The 16,331-nt window shown below is 33.5% G+C and overlaps 1 protein-coding gene across 8 annotated transcripts in view; it reads right to left on the bottom strand.

Moving 5' to 3' along the window:
* Nucleotides 1–16,331, bottom strand: part of LOC145292888 (DNA damage-regulated autophagy modulator protein 2-like) — a 541,025-nt gene that overhangs the window by 94,101 nt on the left and 430,593 nt on the right. For 2 of the 8 annotated variants that reach the window (XM_080139015.1, XM_080139019.1), the window contains exon 2: nucleotides 11,023–11,073. The exons of the other annotated variants lie outside the window; for them this stretch is intronic. In XM_080139015.1, coding sequence (XP_079995141.1) covers nucleotides 11,023–11,073 — 51 coding nt within the window. The remainder of the gene's footprint in view (nucleotides 1–11,022; nucleotides 11,074–16,331) is intronic. 8 annotated transcript variants of the gene reach the window in all.

The following is a 16,331-nucleotide window of genomic DNA, read 5'->3' as shown; positions in this document are numbered from 1 at the left end:
TTTCCAAAAATTCCAAGGCATAGTTATTGAGAAAAGTGCGGACAAACGAATGGACAAGGGCGAATTTACAGGTTCATCTTTTTGTCAGAGGTGGGGGTGGGGGGAGAATACTAGCAGGGTTATCCTGCGTTGCCCAAGTTCTTAGATAAAAAAGAAAAAAATAGAATATTGCTTGCGGATTTAGCAGAGAAGACCACGACAAAAAAAAGGTAAAAAATAATTAAATATATAACAAATAAGTGTTACCAAAGGCAAGATAGGTCACTCTTCTACTTACCTGGATAAGTTTTGTGTTTTCGAAAATCAAGCAGTGAGAATCATCATGGCAGAGGAAGCGTTAATAATGGTTCAAATGTAAATAGTGGGCAGGTTATCTCAATATTCCCTAAGAATCTTTCACTTAGTGATACAAGCACCAAAATTGGCACAAATGACGTTCAGAACGTACATTTTAAGAAAAGAACATTAGCCATCAGAAAATTCAAGATGGCTGCAGAAGCAAACCTGACAAATTTCAATTTGTATGCTTGTATCACCATGTGAAAGATTTTTTTCAGCAATCTGCACCACTAAAATACCGATAGAAATCCACTCAAACGTCACTATGACACTTGTTGAGTGGATTTCTATCAGTATTTTTATTTTGGGACATTTGAGCCATTATTGGCACTCTCAAGACGGCATGTTCTCCTTCGCCATGGTGAGTGTCTGTCAACTTACCAACTTGACACTTATTTTCGAACCGAATTAAAATACGTTAAAACAAAATTTATCCAGGTAAGTAGAAGAGTAACTTATCTTGCCTTTGGTAACATTTGTTATATATTTGAATTTTTTTAACCTTTTTTTCACTTGTTGGATTTTCTGTTAAACATCCAATTGTTTGCTAGGTTCAACCACGCTGATGACGAAATGCATGACGACGTGAATAATTAAGCTTTTTTTTTTTTTTTTACACAGGCATCACCACATTATCAAGGCCAAGAGGCCACTCAAGGATAAGGGTTAAAGAGTGTATAGTAGAAATTGGAAAATATAGTAATCATTAGTAATGAAAATTCGGTAAATTTGTTAACTTATATGGAACGGCTCATCAAGAACTTATTTACGTTAGACTTGAAGACACCCATATTGTAGTCAGCCGGAAAGCAGGAAAACGGAAGACAATTCCACAGGCGTTCACTTCTAAGAAATAAGCTTTGTTCATGGAATCTACGTTTAGGTTTAGGCATAGATAAAGAGTGGGGGGAATTATTGATAGTGTTTTCAGCTATACGAGTGTTTTTTGTGAAAGTTTGGCGAGGGGGGGGGACCATAGACTGAAGCTCAGTCGAACACTTTCCATGAAAATAACGATACATCAGAGACAAGCTCGCAACATCTATGAGAGAGGTTGCAGGGAAGAGAAAAGGACATCTACGAGGCTACGAAGTCTATTTTGCACTCTATCAAGGCAGGACAAGTCCTTTCTAGCAGCTGAAAAATTATATACACCATACTACCCATCTGGGGAAATCACATGTGAAGGGAAAATTATTCTCAACTAGCATTTAGGTAAGAATGTTCATTTGTACAATCGATTGAATATGTTCAACATTATTCGCAAAACAAAATAAAAATAAATAAAAATTTATAAAAGCACAAAACATTTCAGCACAGCACGAGTTAGCTCAGTTATAGAGCTTTAGGTCTAGATTCTTGAGTCCTGGTTTTAAATCACGCCATGTTCTGCTGATGAGTAATAAAGAGACGAAACGCTGATGAACACATAAGTTGGTTTGTTCCATTTTATTTCTCTATTTCATAGGAAAAAAACATGCGTGCTTGCGCATACAACAATAGCCACCACTTATAACAAATTATATTGCTTAATCCCGGTAAACTACTTATTTTAAATGCGATATTCGTTTTCAGCAGACCCAAAAACATATAGAAAACAATTTTTTTTTTTTTAAAGGGAGGTTTTGTGTTCTACAAAGCCACAATACCCCCCCCCCAACAAAAATAACAGACTCCTTCACCAAAAAAAAGGTGGCCATAGTGGGTGCCCATTTTATGTTAAATTAATATAGAAAAGTGGTTCCCCACTTTTTGAAACTATAACTTCTTAATATTTTGGAAGCTACTTGTTTCCTGGAATTTTAAACGTTATTTTCATTATCAGCACCCTCGAAAACCAGTAATAATGGTAATTTTAAAGGATTAATTTAGGGTGGAAAGATACTGCACCTTTACCAAAAATATAAAAATTAAATTAGATTAACTGGATACGGCATAAAGGCGATTTAAAACGTGGGGGAAGGGATCCAGATCCTTCTAAAGGGAGCAATCACGATGGCTGCAAAAATAGTGTGGATTGGCCTCGTCCATGTTTCACAGTAGGGGCGCTCGGCAATAAACCAATACCGCAATAGAAGATAATAACAGAGGATGGAACTGAGACCACAATCCACTTTACCTTAGTAAAGAAATAGTTTTCCAAATAAAGTAAAAATAAAATAAAAAACTGAAAAAGGTATTATTTATGTGTGAAACTGACCCCCCTCTCTAAAGTTTAATTGAATTTTTGTTTTATTTCTACTTACAATGAGTTCTGCTAATTATGTACGACAAATTAAGGCACAAATCATGACAACTACCTCTGCTGACTATTACGCACGTCATTTGAGCAACCTGGGATTTTTGTGTCGAGAACAAGCAATAGATTTTAATTTAGATCGACTGGCATACTCCCCCCCCCACTCCACTCTTGACTGACTAGTCGAGACTTGGGAGAATTAAATAGATATATTTACTTTTTATTGTCTTTTTTTTTTTTTTTTTTTTTTGTAAAAACATCGCTAAATAGGCTTTCGCGTATGCTGAAAACGAATATAGCATTTAAATTTTCCGCAAATAAGTTTTCCGGATATTAAGCAATGTCATTTCTTAGGTTATAAGTGGACTGGTGCAAACGCAACCCCGAGAAACGACACACAAGCGCACTAAGATTGGCCACCAGCAATAATGCAAGAAATGACATTGCTTAATATCCGGAAAACTACTTATCGGCGGAAAATTTCAATGCGATATTCGTTTTCAATATACCCGAAAATATTTTCAGTTGCCATTTTAAAGGAAAATGGGTAATTGTGGCCTGGTAGACCAACACAAAACTTACCTTAAAAAGTTGGTTTCAGGTTTTCGGGTGTGCTGAAAACGAATATCGTATTTAAAATTGGGACCAGCAACTAGCTTTCACGATACTGTAAAGATACTTTTCTACATGGTTTATGTAGTAATGTAACGCGGTAGCCATATTTGTTCAAAACAGAAATGACGTAATGAATTTAAGATAATGAAGAGTTAAATTTGTTTTTATAAAAAAAATAAATGAATATATATATATATATATATATATATATATACATGCGCGCGCGCACTTGCACGTACAACAATGGCCACGACTTATAACAAAGAATGACATTGCTTAATATCCGGAAAACTACTTATTTGCGTAAAATTTAAATGCGATATTCGTTTCAGCATACCCGAAAACTTAATAGTTGTCATTTTAAAAGGAAATTGTTAAGGTGGAAATCAAGTAAAATTTTACAAAGATGGACAAATACGGCCGCCGCGTAATATTTCTACTTGAACCATGCAGAAAAGTATCTTTTCAGTATCGTGAAAACTAGTTGCCAGCACCCATTTTAAATGCGATATTCGTTTTTAGCACACCAAAAAAACAAATTTTTAAAAAGTAGGTTTTGTGTTGGTCTGCCAGGCCACAATTCCCGGAAAATGTTAAGGTAGAAACCAGGTAAAAATTTACACAAACATCTACGATGTCAAAACGTAAACAGGTACCTTTTACTTTTAACATATGTGGGGTTTTTTGAGGGGGGGGTACTTTTATGATTGACTCGTACTTTTTCTCATAAGTCTGAAGAAAAAAATTTTTTTTTTTTTTTTTACAAACATTTTTAGAAAAAAACAAAAAAACAAAAAAACAAAAAAAAAAACAGGAGGCATTTGTCGTTCCTTAAATTTCGTGCCTAAATATCACTCAAATAGAGAACAGTAGGAGCAGTTGTTGTGCCTTAATTAGTCGTACCTAAATAGTATAAAGCCGTACAGACAATTTTTCTGGAAAAAAAAAAAAAGGAAAATTTCATTAGGGTGCTAAATCATTTTCAATAGTTAGGAAGATTCTCGAGTATGTAGCTACCGAACGTTGTACTAGCAGAATTTTTTTTTTTTTTTTTTTGCAAAACATTATTTTAATGCTTTGTCCAGAAGGCAATAATTTTTAATTACCTTCTCTCATTTCTTTTTAACTTTGAGGGCAGGCAAATAGCAAATTGAAATTAGGCATAATTCACGAAATAAACAAAATAAAGATAAATAAAATAAAGATAGGAAGCGAAGAAGCGATGTTGTGAATAATCAGTGTTTATCTTCATCCAATGGCAGGAAAGTCGGGAAAGTGGTGGTTGAAAAAAACAGCGCCTTAGACGGATACCACACTGGCTATCAAAAAAAAAAAGAAAAGTCTAGGCACCTCCGTCGGCATTGCCCGGCAGGGGCGCCTCAAACTATTGACAAAAGTTTAAACCCATTCTTCAAAGATGAGAAGGAAAAGCCTTGGATGGTGGACCTCCTAGAACTGCATAGGGCCATACAATTTAGCTACCATGGTACAAGCCATCTCAACACTATGGTAGCTTTGGGGCCCAGCCCCCCCCCCCAGCCCCCCCTCCCTCATTGGGATCTAAAATGTGAGTCAGGTCTTTATCCGAAAATGGATATAAATAAAGTCGGAAGTGGCACTTAACGAGACGAGTAGCATCCTTAAAAAAAATCTCTCGGTTGGAATGTCTGAGATAGTGGGCGAATGTCTGGCATCCGTTAGAATACCCCATTTCCAACAAAAACAAAATGAGAACATTAGAGAAAAAAGGCAAAAGATTCCCCCTCCCGTACACACAAATATTCGTTTCACAATTTATCATCTGCATAGTTCGGCAAGGTCAAGAATTTGTCGTAGAAACTCGGGAATTTCCGTTAAAGTTTTAGATGCATTTGTACCCATTTTGCGGGTGCAGGAAGTGGGTGTGGCGAGTGGCGTAGGGTACAAAACTGAGTAAACCAATTGTATAAACAAAATACGATGATCAAGAAATTGTTGGTTGCTTTTTTTTTTATCAAGTCTCAATAGGAATACTTATGGATATACTTACTTGAAATATGACACTTAAGCGGAATACGGAACATGCTATGTTTGTTTAAATATATGATTTTAAAGTTAAATTCTATTTTGACATTATCTTGTTGATTTAATTGTTGGAATAGGTATAAAAACGCCCTTCCCACATTAAGAATGGGTTTCTAAATAACATCAGGCAGACGTTTAGGAAATTGACAATTTAGTAGAACGTTAAAATTGAAAATCAGAATTTTTTTTATTTTATCTGAAAGTTACGTTTGAGTCCGATGAGATTAACGTGACAAAAATAAAGGGAGAAAAAAAAGGTATGAATTTTGAAATTAAAAGGTGGGGTCAATTTCATAAGAGTCCGCATAACATTATTTCAGCACGGTCTGTATCCTACACAAGAACCAAAAATATTAGTGCATATCAAAAAAGGGTAAATGTGTAGTTTAGCGGTGTAAATTATTCGACAAAAAATTTACAAACTATTTATATAAAACGTAATTAGACCCAAAGGCTGAAATAAAACCAGAAAAAAAAAAAAAAACTTCATTATTTTTCATAATTTTTTTTATTAGACTAAATGTATGACATTCAAGGCCGCCACATTGCTTTTAAAATTTGGCCTTTCTAAGGTTTGACAGATTGGCCTTTTTACGCTCTTCCATTGAACCGTTTTTAGCCACCACACACACTATATATATTATTATGAAAGAGCGTAAAAAGGCCAATCTGTCAATCCTTAGAAAGGACAAATTTTAACAGCAATTTGGCAGCCTCGAAGCCCATTTAGTCTAATAAAAATGAAAAAATAATCAAATATTTTCTGAGTTTATTGCAACCTTTGAGTCTAATAATTTATAAAAAAAATTTTTATAATTTTTTGTCTGTCAAATTATTTACGCCGCTAAACTACACATTTACCAAAAATCTTTAGAAAATTAATGAATGAAATTTTAATCAAAACAGTACATGTGTAAATATCTAACAGGTAAACTCTTAAACTACTGGTCACATAACACTGAAATTCTCAGGAAATAATATTCATGCTCCAAATATGGTTTCTAGCGAATAATATCTTTGTTTACATGCATGTATATCGCGTACAGACATCGGCAAATTTACATGCAAAATGTCCATCCCCACTAACCGACATTTTTGTTTCTATACGCATATTCGCTTTATTCCTTCAAGTTGTTTAGAAAAAAGCATAAGGCTGGAACGATAGATGTTTTGATTTCAATTCAAGCTGATGACAATATGTATTTGTATTAAAGAATTTTTTTTTAATGAAATACGTAAATTTTACGAAGAAAAACCCATATATCTTTTTTTTTTTCATTCATTTATCGATTAGACAAACAAATATTAGTTTCAAATAAAAAATTCTAACGCTTCCGAATGCGTGCATTTTGTTATATTTTTATAAACATTTATTTAAATATACGAAGACATACCTATATACCTTCTTTTATTATTCTTTGACCGATTAGATTAACAATTATTAATTTCAAATAAATATTCTGTGTTTTTGTAGTATACGCACCGCGTTACATTTCAGATAGGATTTCAAAGTTAAATTTATATCGTATCTTTCTTTTTTATAAAATTGTTAGGTGAAGGTGTAGAACGATAAAAAGGCCTCCCCAGGTTAAGAATGGCTTTCTAAAAGTTATTCTTTCAGCATAATTCGTACATTGCGCTAAAAATTCTAACGTTCCGAATGAGTGCTTTATTTTTTCAGACTGAATTACATTTACGAAAACATACATCTCTAATACACACACACGCATATATATATAATTTATCGATTAGATAAACATATTAATACCAAACAAAAACTGCAAATTTTTCCGAATGCGTGCGTTTTTATTACTTTTAATTTTTCTAGTAGAGATTTCTTACACAGGACATTATGACAACACTGAATACAGGTTTATTTCTCTGATGCAAATTTCCTTACAAATTTTTGCATGCGTGTTCGTGGTTCTGTTTTGTTTTTAGAAAATTTTCCTGAAATATTTAGTGCATTCAAATAATTTTAAGACAATTATGAAATACGTTTATTTTCATACAAAATATTTTTCGTAACTAATAAATTATAAATAATCATTAGATTTTGAGTAAAATTCCTTTCTTCATATTTTCCAGTTTTCGTAACAAAGTTCAAAATTCATTGTAACGCGTGAATGAATGAAATCCATTCCATCACGACCGAAGACGAATACAGTTCATACTTTTAAGGAAATCTTGAACGACAGAGATCGATTCTCAGTTCTGTTGCCCATTATTTTTTTAAAACGATACTGACAGTAGAATAGTTAATTTCCGTGAATATGATTTTCATAAAAAAAAAAAAAAAAAAAAAAAAAAAAAAAAAAAGGTATTTTTTTTTAGATTAGGTCCACCTCCAGAATTTTCTTTTAAATGACACCTTTAACAGGTTTTCGACTATGCTGAATACGAAAATCGCATTGGAATTTTGTAGAAATTAGTTATCGAGATATAAAAAGTATTATGCATTGTATTCTTTGGCGGCCGTCTTTTTTTACGCGCGTGCAGTGTCAGTCATAGATAAGTAGATTTGTTTATAGCGCGCGCACGCGCGAAAAAAGATGGCCACCAAAGAATACAACGCACAATACAACTTTTTATATCTCGATAACTACTTATTTCTGCAAAATTCCAATGCGATTTTCGTATTCAGCATAGTCGAAAATTTATAAAAGTTGTCATTTAAAAGAAAATTGTGGAGGTGGACCTAATCTGAAAATTTACCAAAAAAAAAAAAAAAAAAAAAAAAGTATTCACTATCATGAATTTGTATGTTTAATCTATTTTATTATAATGTACGAGGACAAAATATTCAAATATATCATATACAACTTGGCAACGCCGGGTACTTCAGCTAGTCAAAAGAAAAACAATAAAAGAAAATTAACTTACTATTCAGAGTTAACGAACTCCGAACAAAAGTGTTGTCTATTTTAAAAGTGATTGAGACGCTATCTTAATGCGAATATCGTTCGGAGTTTCCAGACGCAGAGTAATGAATGAATTCATTTTTTTTTTTTTTTTTTTTTTTTTTTTCCAAATCAAAATTCTAATTGATAATTTTCCGTAATTTTTGGTGCGCATCAACATTTTTTTCACCGATAAATATATCCATAAGTTTTGCTATTTAATTTTGAATTGCTATATTTCACATGTATCTCCAAAAATTATCACCAATCATTGTCTGGTGGTTGATTAGGTATTTTTTACGACCTGCCCCAGCGTAGTATAAACACTCCCCAACCTCCCCATGTTAAGAACGGCTTTCGAGGTTGGTGGTTGTTAGTCGCGTGCAAGCGACTCTATAAGTCACTCCGTCGCTCCGTCTGTTTGGCCTTGTGCCTAAGTTTTTTGTTCATGTTCATTTTTTGCCTGAATAAAAGATTTAATATCTCAAAGTGTAGTATCTGTTCTTACTACATGGTGTAGTGGTGTGTGTACTTATTGTGATATAAAGTGGGGGATCACTTTTCTGTATTAATTTAATGTAAAATGATCACACACTTTACAACCAGTCAGTCTAAAAGCCATTCAAGTCATTCTCCAGATCATCCAAGTTATTTTGAAGGATTCCAGTTATTTTTTAAGCATTCAAGTCATTCTTAAGGTCATTCAATTCGTCCTTAAGTTCATTAAAGTCATTCTAAGTCATTTTTATTTAAGTTATTTCAGCCCATTTTTCGGTCATTTTAGTTTATCTTCAAGAATTTCACGTCAATCCGACATTCACGCATTCATTCATTACACGAGATCACGCGACTAATGGCTATCGGCCTTGTTTATTCTGAAAGTCGTTCTTAACATGAGGTTGGGGTGTTTATAATACGCTGGGGGTACGTCGTAAAAATTTACCGATTATTATTGATAAATAAAATAAATCGGTAAAATTCAAAATTCGGTGCTTGTGTACAATAATGATGTTTTAAGCCAACACATTTCAGGTGAAAACATTATGTACTTACGTGTCGTGTAGGAATTAGTATAAATTCCAAAAATTTACAATATATATATAGGACCCAGTAGAAAAGGTGCTAGTATTTTTAACAAAATCATGTTCCGACATTGTGCTTAAAAATGGGGGATTGTAATTATTTAGTCAAAATGATCGATTGCAGTTACCGCCCTTGAATCTTGCGAAATCCTCAAAATTAGGCACCGCCAAAAATGGCCGCAAAATCAAGTTGTTGTTGTTTTTTAAAACGAAATTACATTTATTAAAATCCATTATTTCTGAGTAACTTTTTTTTTTCCAGAAAGATAAAACCCTGAATTTTATCATATAGAAAACAGAATAATGTAAAACTTTTTCTACTATTTTTAATTCAATTTTAAATGTTAAATTTTCCCACAAAGTTAACAATTGACATTTTTTGTCTTGCACAAAAAACGTACTTAAATATTTAAAAAAAAGGGTTTTTGAAATAATTAATTAATTTATTTATTGTCTAACTAAGATTTAGGATGATTTTCTAAGAGAATATGCAAAAATATTATGATATAAGTACCTGAATTTCAAATAATTCCACTTATTCATATAGGTAACTAGATATTTCGCGTTGACGTAGAGTTCAGATCGACTCTGTTTACGTTTTCGTTTAAACTATGGAAGACCAAACAGGCCAAAAAAAACTTATTTTTCAGTGACGAAAATTTCAATGTATTATTAAGCTGAGGCTGGCCAGTACCAGATGGGTGACCATTTGTATGCGTTTGGTTTTTAATGTGTATGTGTGTGGGGGCCAGGCTCCCCAAAATGGGGGGGGGGGCAATTTAAAGCAGAATAAAAAAAAATTATTTCAGCGCGTTTGGTCCACCGTAGTCGAAAGCCGGCAAACGTTTTCAAACGGGATCGAAAAAAATGATGCTATTTTTAACACAAAGGGCACAATATTTATCGAATTTTTTTTTTTTGGTATTGATTATTCAAAGCATGCCCTGTTTAATAATGGTCATGCATTATTCGGCTCGCTAAAAAAAAATTGTTAATTTATTTATCAAAAATTTTAAAATAGCTTTTTTCGTATAAATATTAAAAAAATTTTTTTTTTTTTTTGCTTAACTTAAATTAATTATTTTACTTAACATATTCACCGAATTTCACACTTCAAAACTCAAAAGCGGGATAATTAAACACAATCGAAGTTCTGATATTCAGACGTCAAAATAAAGTATGCAAACAATTTTTTTTTTTTTTTGTTTTTTTGAATCTATAATTCTGTCCCTTACAACAACACAATATGTTGATTTCAGTTTCAGATGATTATTTTAAGCATATTTGTTCCCACTTCAAAACAAGGGGGGGTTTTGTAAGCAAAAAAATATATATATATAAATATCGTTTATGAAAAATAAGTACACTTTTATAAAGTTCATTCTTCTCCTAATAATCGCTGAAAATTTCGTATTGATCGGATAATTACCTGATTTTTGGTAGATTTTTAAAAAGACGGTCCGTCAAAAAGTACTGACCTGCCCCCCCAGTTTTGGCGGTGCCTACTCAAAATCAAAACCTACGCTAAAACTATAAATCGATAAACTATGAATTTTTTTTACTAGTAATTTTTCCGCTCAATCATTTTTCGTAATTTTTGGAATTTATACTCATTTCGACATGACACGTAAGTATGTAATGTTTTTATGTGAAGTGCGTTGATTTAAATCACTTTTCTATACAAGCACCCAAAATTCAGAAAAGGCTGAAAAGGAGACATGATCATTTTTTAAAAATCACAAATACATGAATAAAAATAAGTAAAAAGTCTCCGTTCAGTTACCTTAATGGCGTTGAAATTTATAGAAGTTGATTTAATTGTCATTGTGTGGAACTGTAAAAAAAATAAAAATGGAAGCGATGTTTATCCGGGGCTCACTTTACTTTTGCGGCTGTGAAACAAAACTAAAAGGAGTTGCGTCTTCTTCCCTTTTGGGTAGCAACTGCTTTATTTTCCGAGAGGAGGCATTATTGCCTTCTGCTTCGAACGAGTAACAAGCCCGTATAATAATAAATATCTTTTCCTCGTCCTTCCCCCTTTGCCAATATATAAGTAAAAGAGATTGAGAGAAAAAGAAGAGAGAGAGAGAGGGGGGGGATCGCTGGGTATGGATACTCATGGGGATTGCTTGGTAGGAGAGGGGGACATCGTTGCCAAGAACCCATTGAAAAAAAAAAAAAAAAAAAAAAAAAAACTTTCGCTTTCCTTATATATATATAATATATATTTTTTTGTATGTGTAATATATATATATATATATACACACACACACACACACAAGAACGATAACATCCAATATAACAATCTTACAGTTCTGAATTTTTTAGATAAAGGATGAATGTTTGTATTATTTGAATTACTCGAATACTCGGACTATTGTTCTCATCTTGAGTTTTATTATCTGCACAACATTTCGGTAGATGTAACCTTCGATCTTCACCTTAATACCAAAGGTTACATCTACCGAAACTAGTCGCCATGTTATGGGCGTTATTTTCCTGCCCAAAACAGGTCGACTTTTACAGCTGAAAAAGGTCGAAGGTTACATCGACCGAAACGTTGTGCAGATAAAACTGAAGATGAGAACAATAGCCCGATTAATCCAAACAATACATAAAATATCTACATTTTTTTTTAACTTGTATTAAAGAAACGACAAGAAACAATTTTTAACAAAATGATTTTGGTTTGTTCAAGTTTAAGGACCATTAAATCATTCGTCATTTACGGTCAGTTTGAAATAACTTATAAACACACACGCATTATATATATATATATATATATATATATATATATATATATATATATATATATGAGAGAGAACTTGAATACCTACTAGATACTATCCTCGAGTGTCTAAGGTTTCTCTGTACAGAGGTGTGCCAGGAAAACCTGACATGAGGATTCTTTTTTCTACCAGTAAACACTGACTAAATATTCGAAATCACATGGTATTCGCGGCTCAAATAAGATTGCTCGGTATGACTAACCCATGTTAATTTTTCTGAGGAATGATGCACCTTCTTCAAGTGATGTTGACTTAAGCACGGAGCTGGATACTCCACCAGACAAAGGGAATTCTTGTCCTAGAATCCAATAAGACTAAGAGACCACAAGAAAAATAATTTATTTAAATGGTCGATTGAGGAGAGGAAAATTATATTCCCAACTTCTTTATTATGTTTGAGAAGTTGAGAAATTATATGGAATATCGAATATCTAAGTATCTTAAATAGAGATCAAGTGTTAATCATAGGAACGGGACCCTAATTTGAGAACTTAAACTGAAGTAAAATGAAACAACGAAAGATACTTTATATATAAACACACACTAGTGTATATATATATATAATATAATATAATATAAAGCTGGGGGGGGGTCACGAATAGGCTCCTGTATGGTTGACTATTTTAAAAAACTGATTACATGTAATGATAGATGTATCGAGACACAGGAATGGGTATGTTTAATCTGACAGAACGGTGGTTCATTAAAATTGTGGGGTCTGTGTTCGCGCCTGGTCCACAAAGTATGGAAATAAAAAGATTTAAAAATTAAAAAAAAAAAAACGTTTACAAGTTTTTTTATATAGATGTACATAAGAATACTTTGATAAGTATGTTTTAACTTAAATAGGGATGGTATAATATAATTGTGGGGGTCTGCGTTCGCGTCTGGCCTCCATAGAATGGAAATAGGCACAAACTTTAATAAAAACTTTTCATATCTATCTGCGTAAGTATACTTTGATAATGTTTCAGTTTGAAGAAATATGGTATAATAAAATTATGGGGTGTTCGTTCGCGCTTGACCTCCATAGAATGGAAATATGTTACAAAGTTTAACACGTTTTGTTTTTTTTATAAAGATCCACAGAATATTCTGATAAGTGTTTCAGTGTGAACAGGTATGGTATAATAAATTATGGGGTTTATCTATTTTATTTTTACTTTCATCATATTTTGCTTCGGTTTTGATACTCCCAAATTCGAAGCTATCTTTTTACAACCCTTCCTTTGTATAACCTATTATACTTTCATAAATCAGAGTCGATTTTCTGTAGGCTGTTTTTGAACCCAGTCAACGACGGGTACTTTTGATAGTATATATCACACACACACACACCGTACTTTGTGGTAGTTGCGCCCAATCCGGGGGGTAATTGCTTCAACTAGAAAAAAAAGTTTTTATATGCGTGGTTGCAAACAATACTTTTAGCTAGTTGGCGCAATTACCCCGGACTTGGTGTAATTACCCCAAAGTACGGTGTGTGTGTGTGTGTGTGTGTGTGTGTGTGTGTAATATATATATATATATATATATATATATATAATATACTAGCATTTAAGCCCGGCGTTGCCCGGGTGTTTGGAGGTGCATGTTAAAAAAAAAAAAAAAGCGGTCTTTTTTTTTTTTTAAACTTTGACCACTATTACGACCCCTTAACATTTATTGTTTTGGGCTCAAATCAAGTTATTAAGTTAGATTCATGTCCAAGGAACCTATATCTAAAATTTCAAGTGTTTAGACCCAAGATTGTCGGAGGAGTTTGTTAGAGTTCTCAAAGGTCAAATCGTTGAACTGACTCCTTAACAGCCAAATTTCTGGCCGAAAACCGATCACATAGATTTTTCCCGAACCTAAGTACCCTATATATCAAATTTCGAGTCTGTAGACTAAAAATTGACAGAGTTATTGCGGCGCGCGCGCGCACACACACTTTCAAAATTGGTGCATGAATGAGTGATTTTACGCATTAAAGAGTTTATACGCGTTTTTATATTTTATTGTATGTCCTATTTTCGTTAAGTCTGCTAAGAAATGATCTAGTTCGATGCGTTTAAATAGTTGCTTCACTGTTTATGTATTTTGCATTGTACTAGTTTTCTATACAGATGAATGATCGATCGTATATATCTATAAAAGTGAACATGTGTGTGTATGTGTATACATTTCCCTACCAAATAACTATTTTCGATCGAGAGACTCGAGATTCGACATATTGAGATTGGGAAAAATCCTTTTAATCGGTTTTCGACCAGAAATTTGGCTGTCAAAGTTCAACGATTTGACCTTTGAAAACTCTACCAAACTCCTCTGCAAATTTTTGGTCAAAACATTTGAAGTTTTAAATGTAGGTTACTTGGACATGTATTAAACTTTTTTAATTTGAGCCCCAAAAACTGTTAAGAAGTCAAAATTGGGGCCAAAGTTAAAAAAATTGACCTCTGTGGTCTACCAAATTACTCAGCCAATTTCTGGTCTAAACATTTGAAATTTTACGTAAAGGGTATTCAGAAATATGGCAAGCTATTTAATCGATTTAGGTCGAAAATTATAGCTGCCAAGGGGTCAAAGTTAAAAAGATTTGACCTTTGCGGTGTCTAGCAAACTACTCAGCCAATTTTGGGTTCAAACATTTGAAACTTATACATAACGAGTCAAACATGCGGCAAACATTTTAATCAGTTTTGAGGCAGAAAATTTGGCTGCCAAAAGGTTTAAGTTGAAAGACCTTCGCAGATTCTTCCAAATTCCTCTGCTAATTTTGGGTCTAAAGACTTGAAATTTTAGATGTAGGTAACTTGGACATGGATAAAACTTTATTTTGATTTGAGACCAAAATAATAAAATGTTAAGGAGTCAAAATTGGGGTCAGAGTTTAAAAAATTGACCTCTGCGGTCTCTACGAAATTACTCAGACAATTTTTGGTTTAAATAGTTGAAATCTTACATGAAGTGTATTCAAACGTAGGGCAAGTTATGAACAGTACATAGGGTCCGAGCAAAGCCTGGTTGAACTGCTAGTGTGTGTGTGTGTGTGTGTGTGTGTTTTAATTTTTGTCATACTCAAAAATGTCCCCTTTTGTTTAACTAAAAAGTTTAACGTTAAAATCCGACCTTGTTGTCTAACTCTGCTCTCACGGGGAGGCAAGTAAATAAGGACGGTTTGAAAATGTAGCCCTCCCATACCCACCCACACACGCATTGAGATTAAGATAAATGAAAATAATTCATGTTCAAACATAAGACGGTTGCATAGCGATAAGAGATCATAGCAAATATCAACCGATACACATCTATAATCCATTTGTTACTATGGACCTAGCTATGTTGCACTGGACTTGAGATGAAAATGTTTCGAACACATGGCGCAACGGATAAAGGTGTTAAGTACAATCAGCTCCAAGTAACCAAGTTTAAGGAAGGGGTTCTGTAGCAGTTATGTTTTGGTGTACTATTTTTTCTTGATGTAAATAAATATTCAAGTTTGATCAATGAATAATTTGCCCATTAACCAATGGAGTAGCTTGGCGTATGAACAACAATGGCATCGTCTGCTTTCATCTTTGGATGAGAAGGACATTCTACCCGTTTCAGAGTCTGATGGACCGTGACATTTCTGAATTTTTAAGATGCGGAGTGATAATTTGTATTATTTGTATTATACGGAATACCCTTTTCTTATCTTGACCTTCACATGTATCTCACCGAACACGGGGAGTCTTTCTGTTGAACTCTGCAATGTACACAGAATGTAACCGTTTATAATATTATTCTCGTTCCATCAGCCATGAGTCTGTAGAATTTTTTAAAATAATTCACAATTCTACTTCATCGTACTTCGTCTCCTCGACTTCCATGTTTTTCTCACTAGTCTTTTCCTGCTCTATTCTCCATACCACCCACTATCATATTCTGTTCACCTCTCTCCTCATCACTATATCTTCCACTTGCATATTCTTCTCACCCTTCTTCCACCATCTACATGTCCTCCAATTTCAAATCATTTTCAATCTTTTCATCCTCGTGTCCTCCACTTCTATATCCCTCTGACCCTTCAACTTACCTCCATCTTTGTGCACCCATTCTCATATTCTTAACATTCATTCTCTATCCTCTTCCTACCCCTCCACCCCCTTTCTACTTCGTGACCTCATCTCCCCCTCCCTTTTCACGTGCAACCTTTTACTTCGCTCCCTATCACCCTTTATTTTTATTTTCTCTCTCAATATCCCTTTTAACTTTCGCGCTTCTCATTTTCTTCAAATCAAAAATCCGCCGTTTTAAAATAATGTCTACTTCAGTC

Source organism: Euprymna scolopes, chromosome 14 (genome assembly GCF_053919585.1).
Source record: "Euprymna scolopes isolate OS-2025 chromosome 14, ASM5391958v1, whole genome shotgun sequence".
Taxonomy (NCBI): Eukaryota; Metazoa; Mollusca; class Cephalopoda; order Sepiida; family Sepiolidae; genus Euprymna; species Euprymna scolopes.
This window is presented reverse-complemented; position numbering and strand designations above follow the sequence as displayed.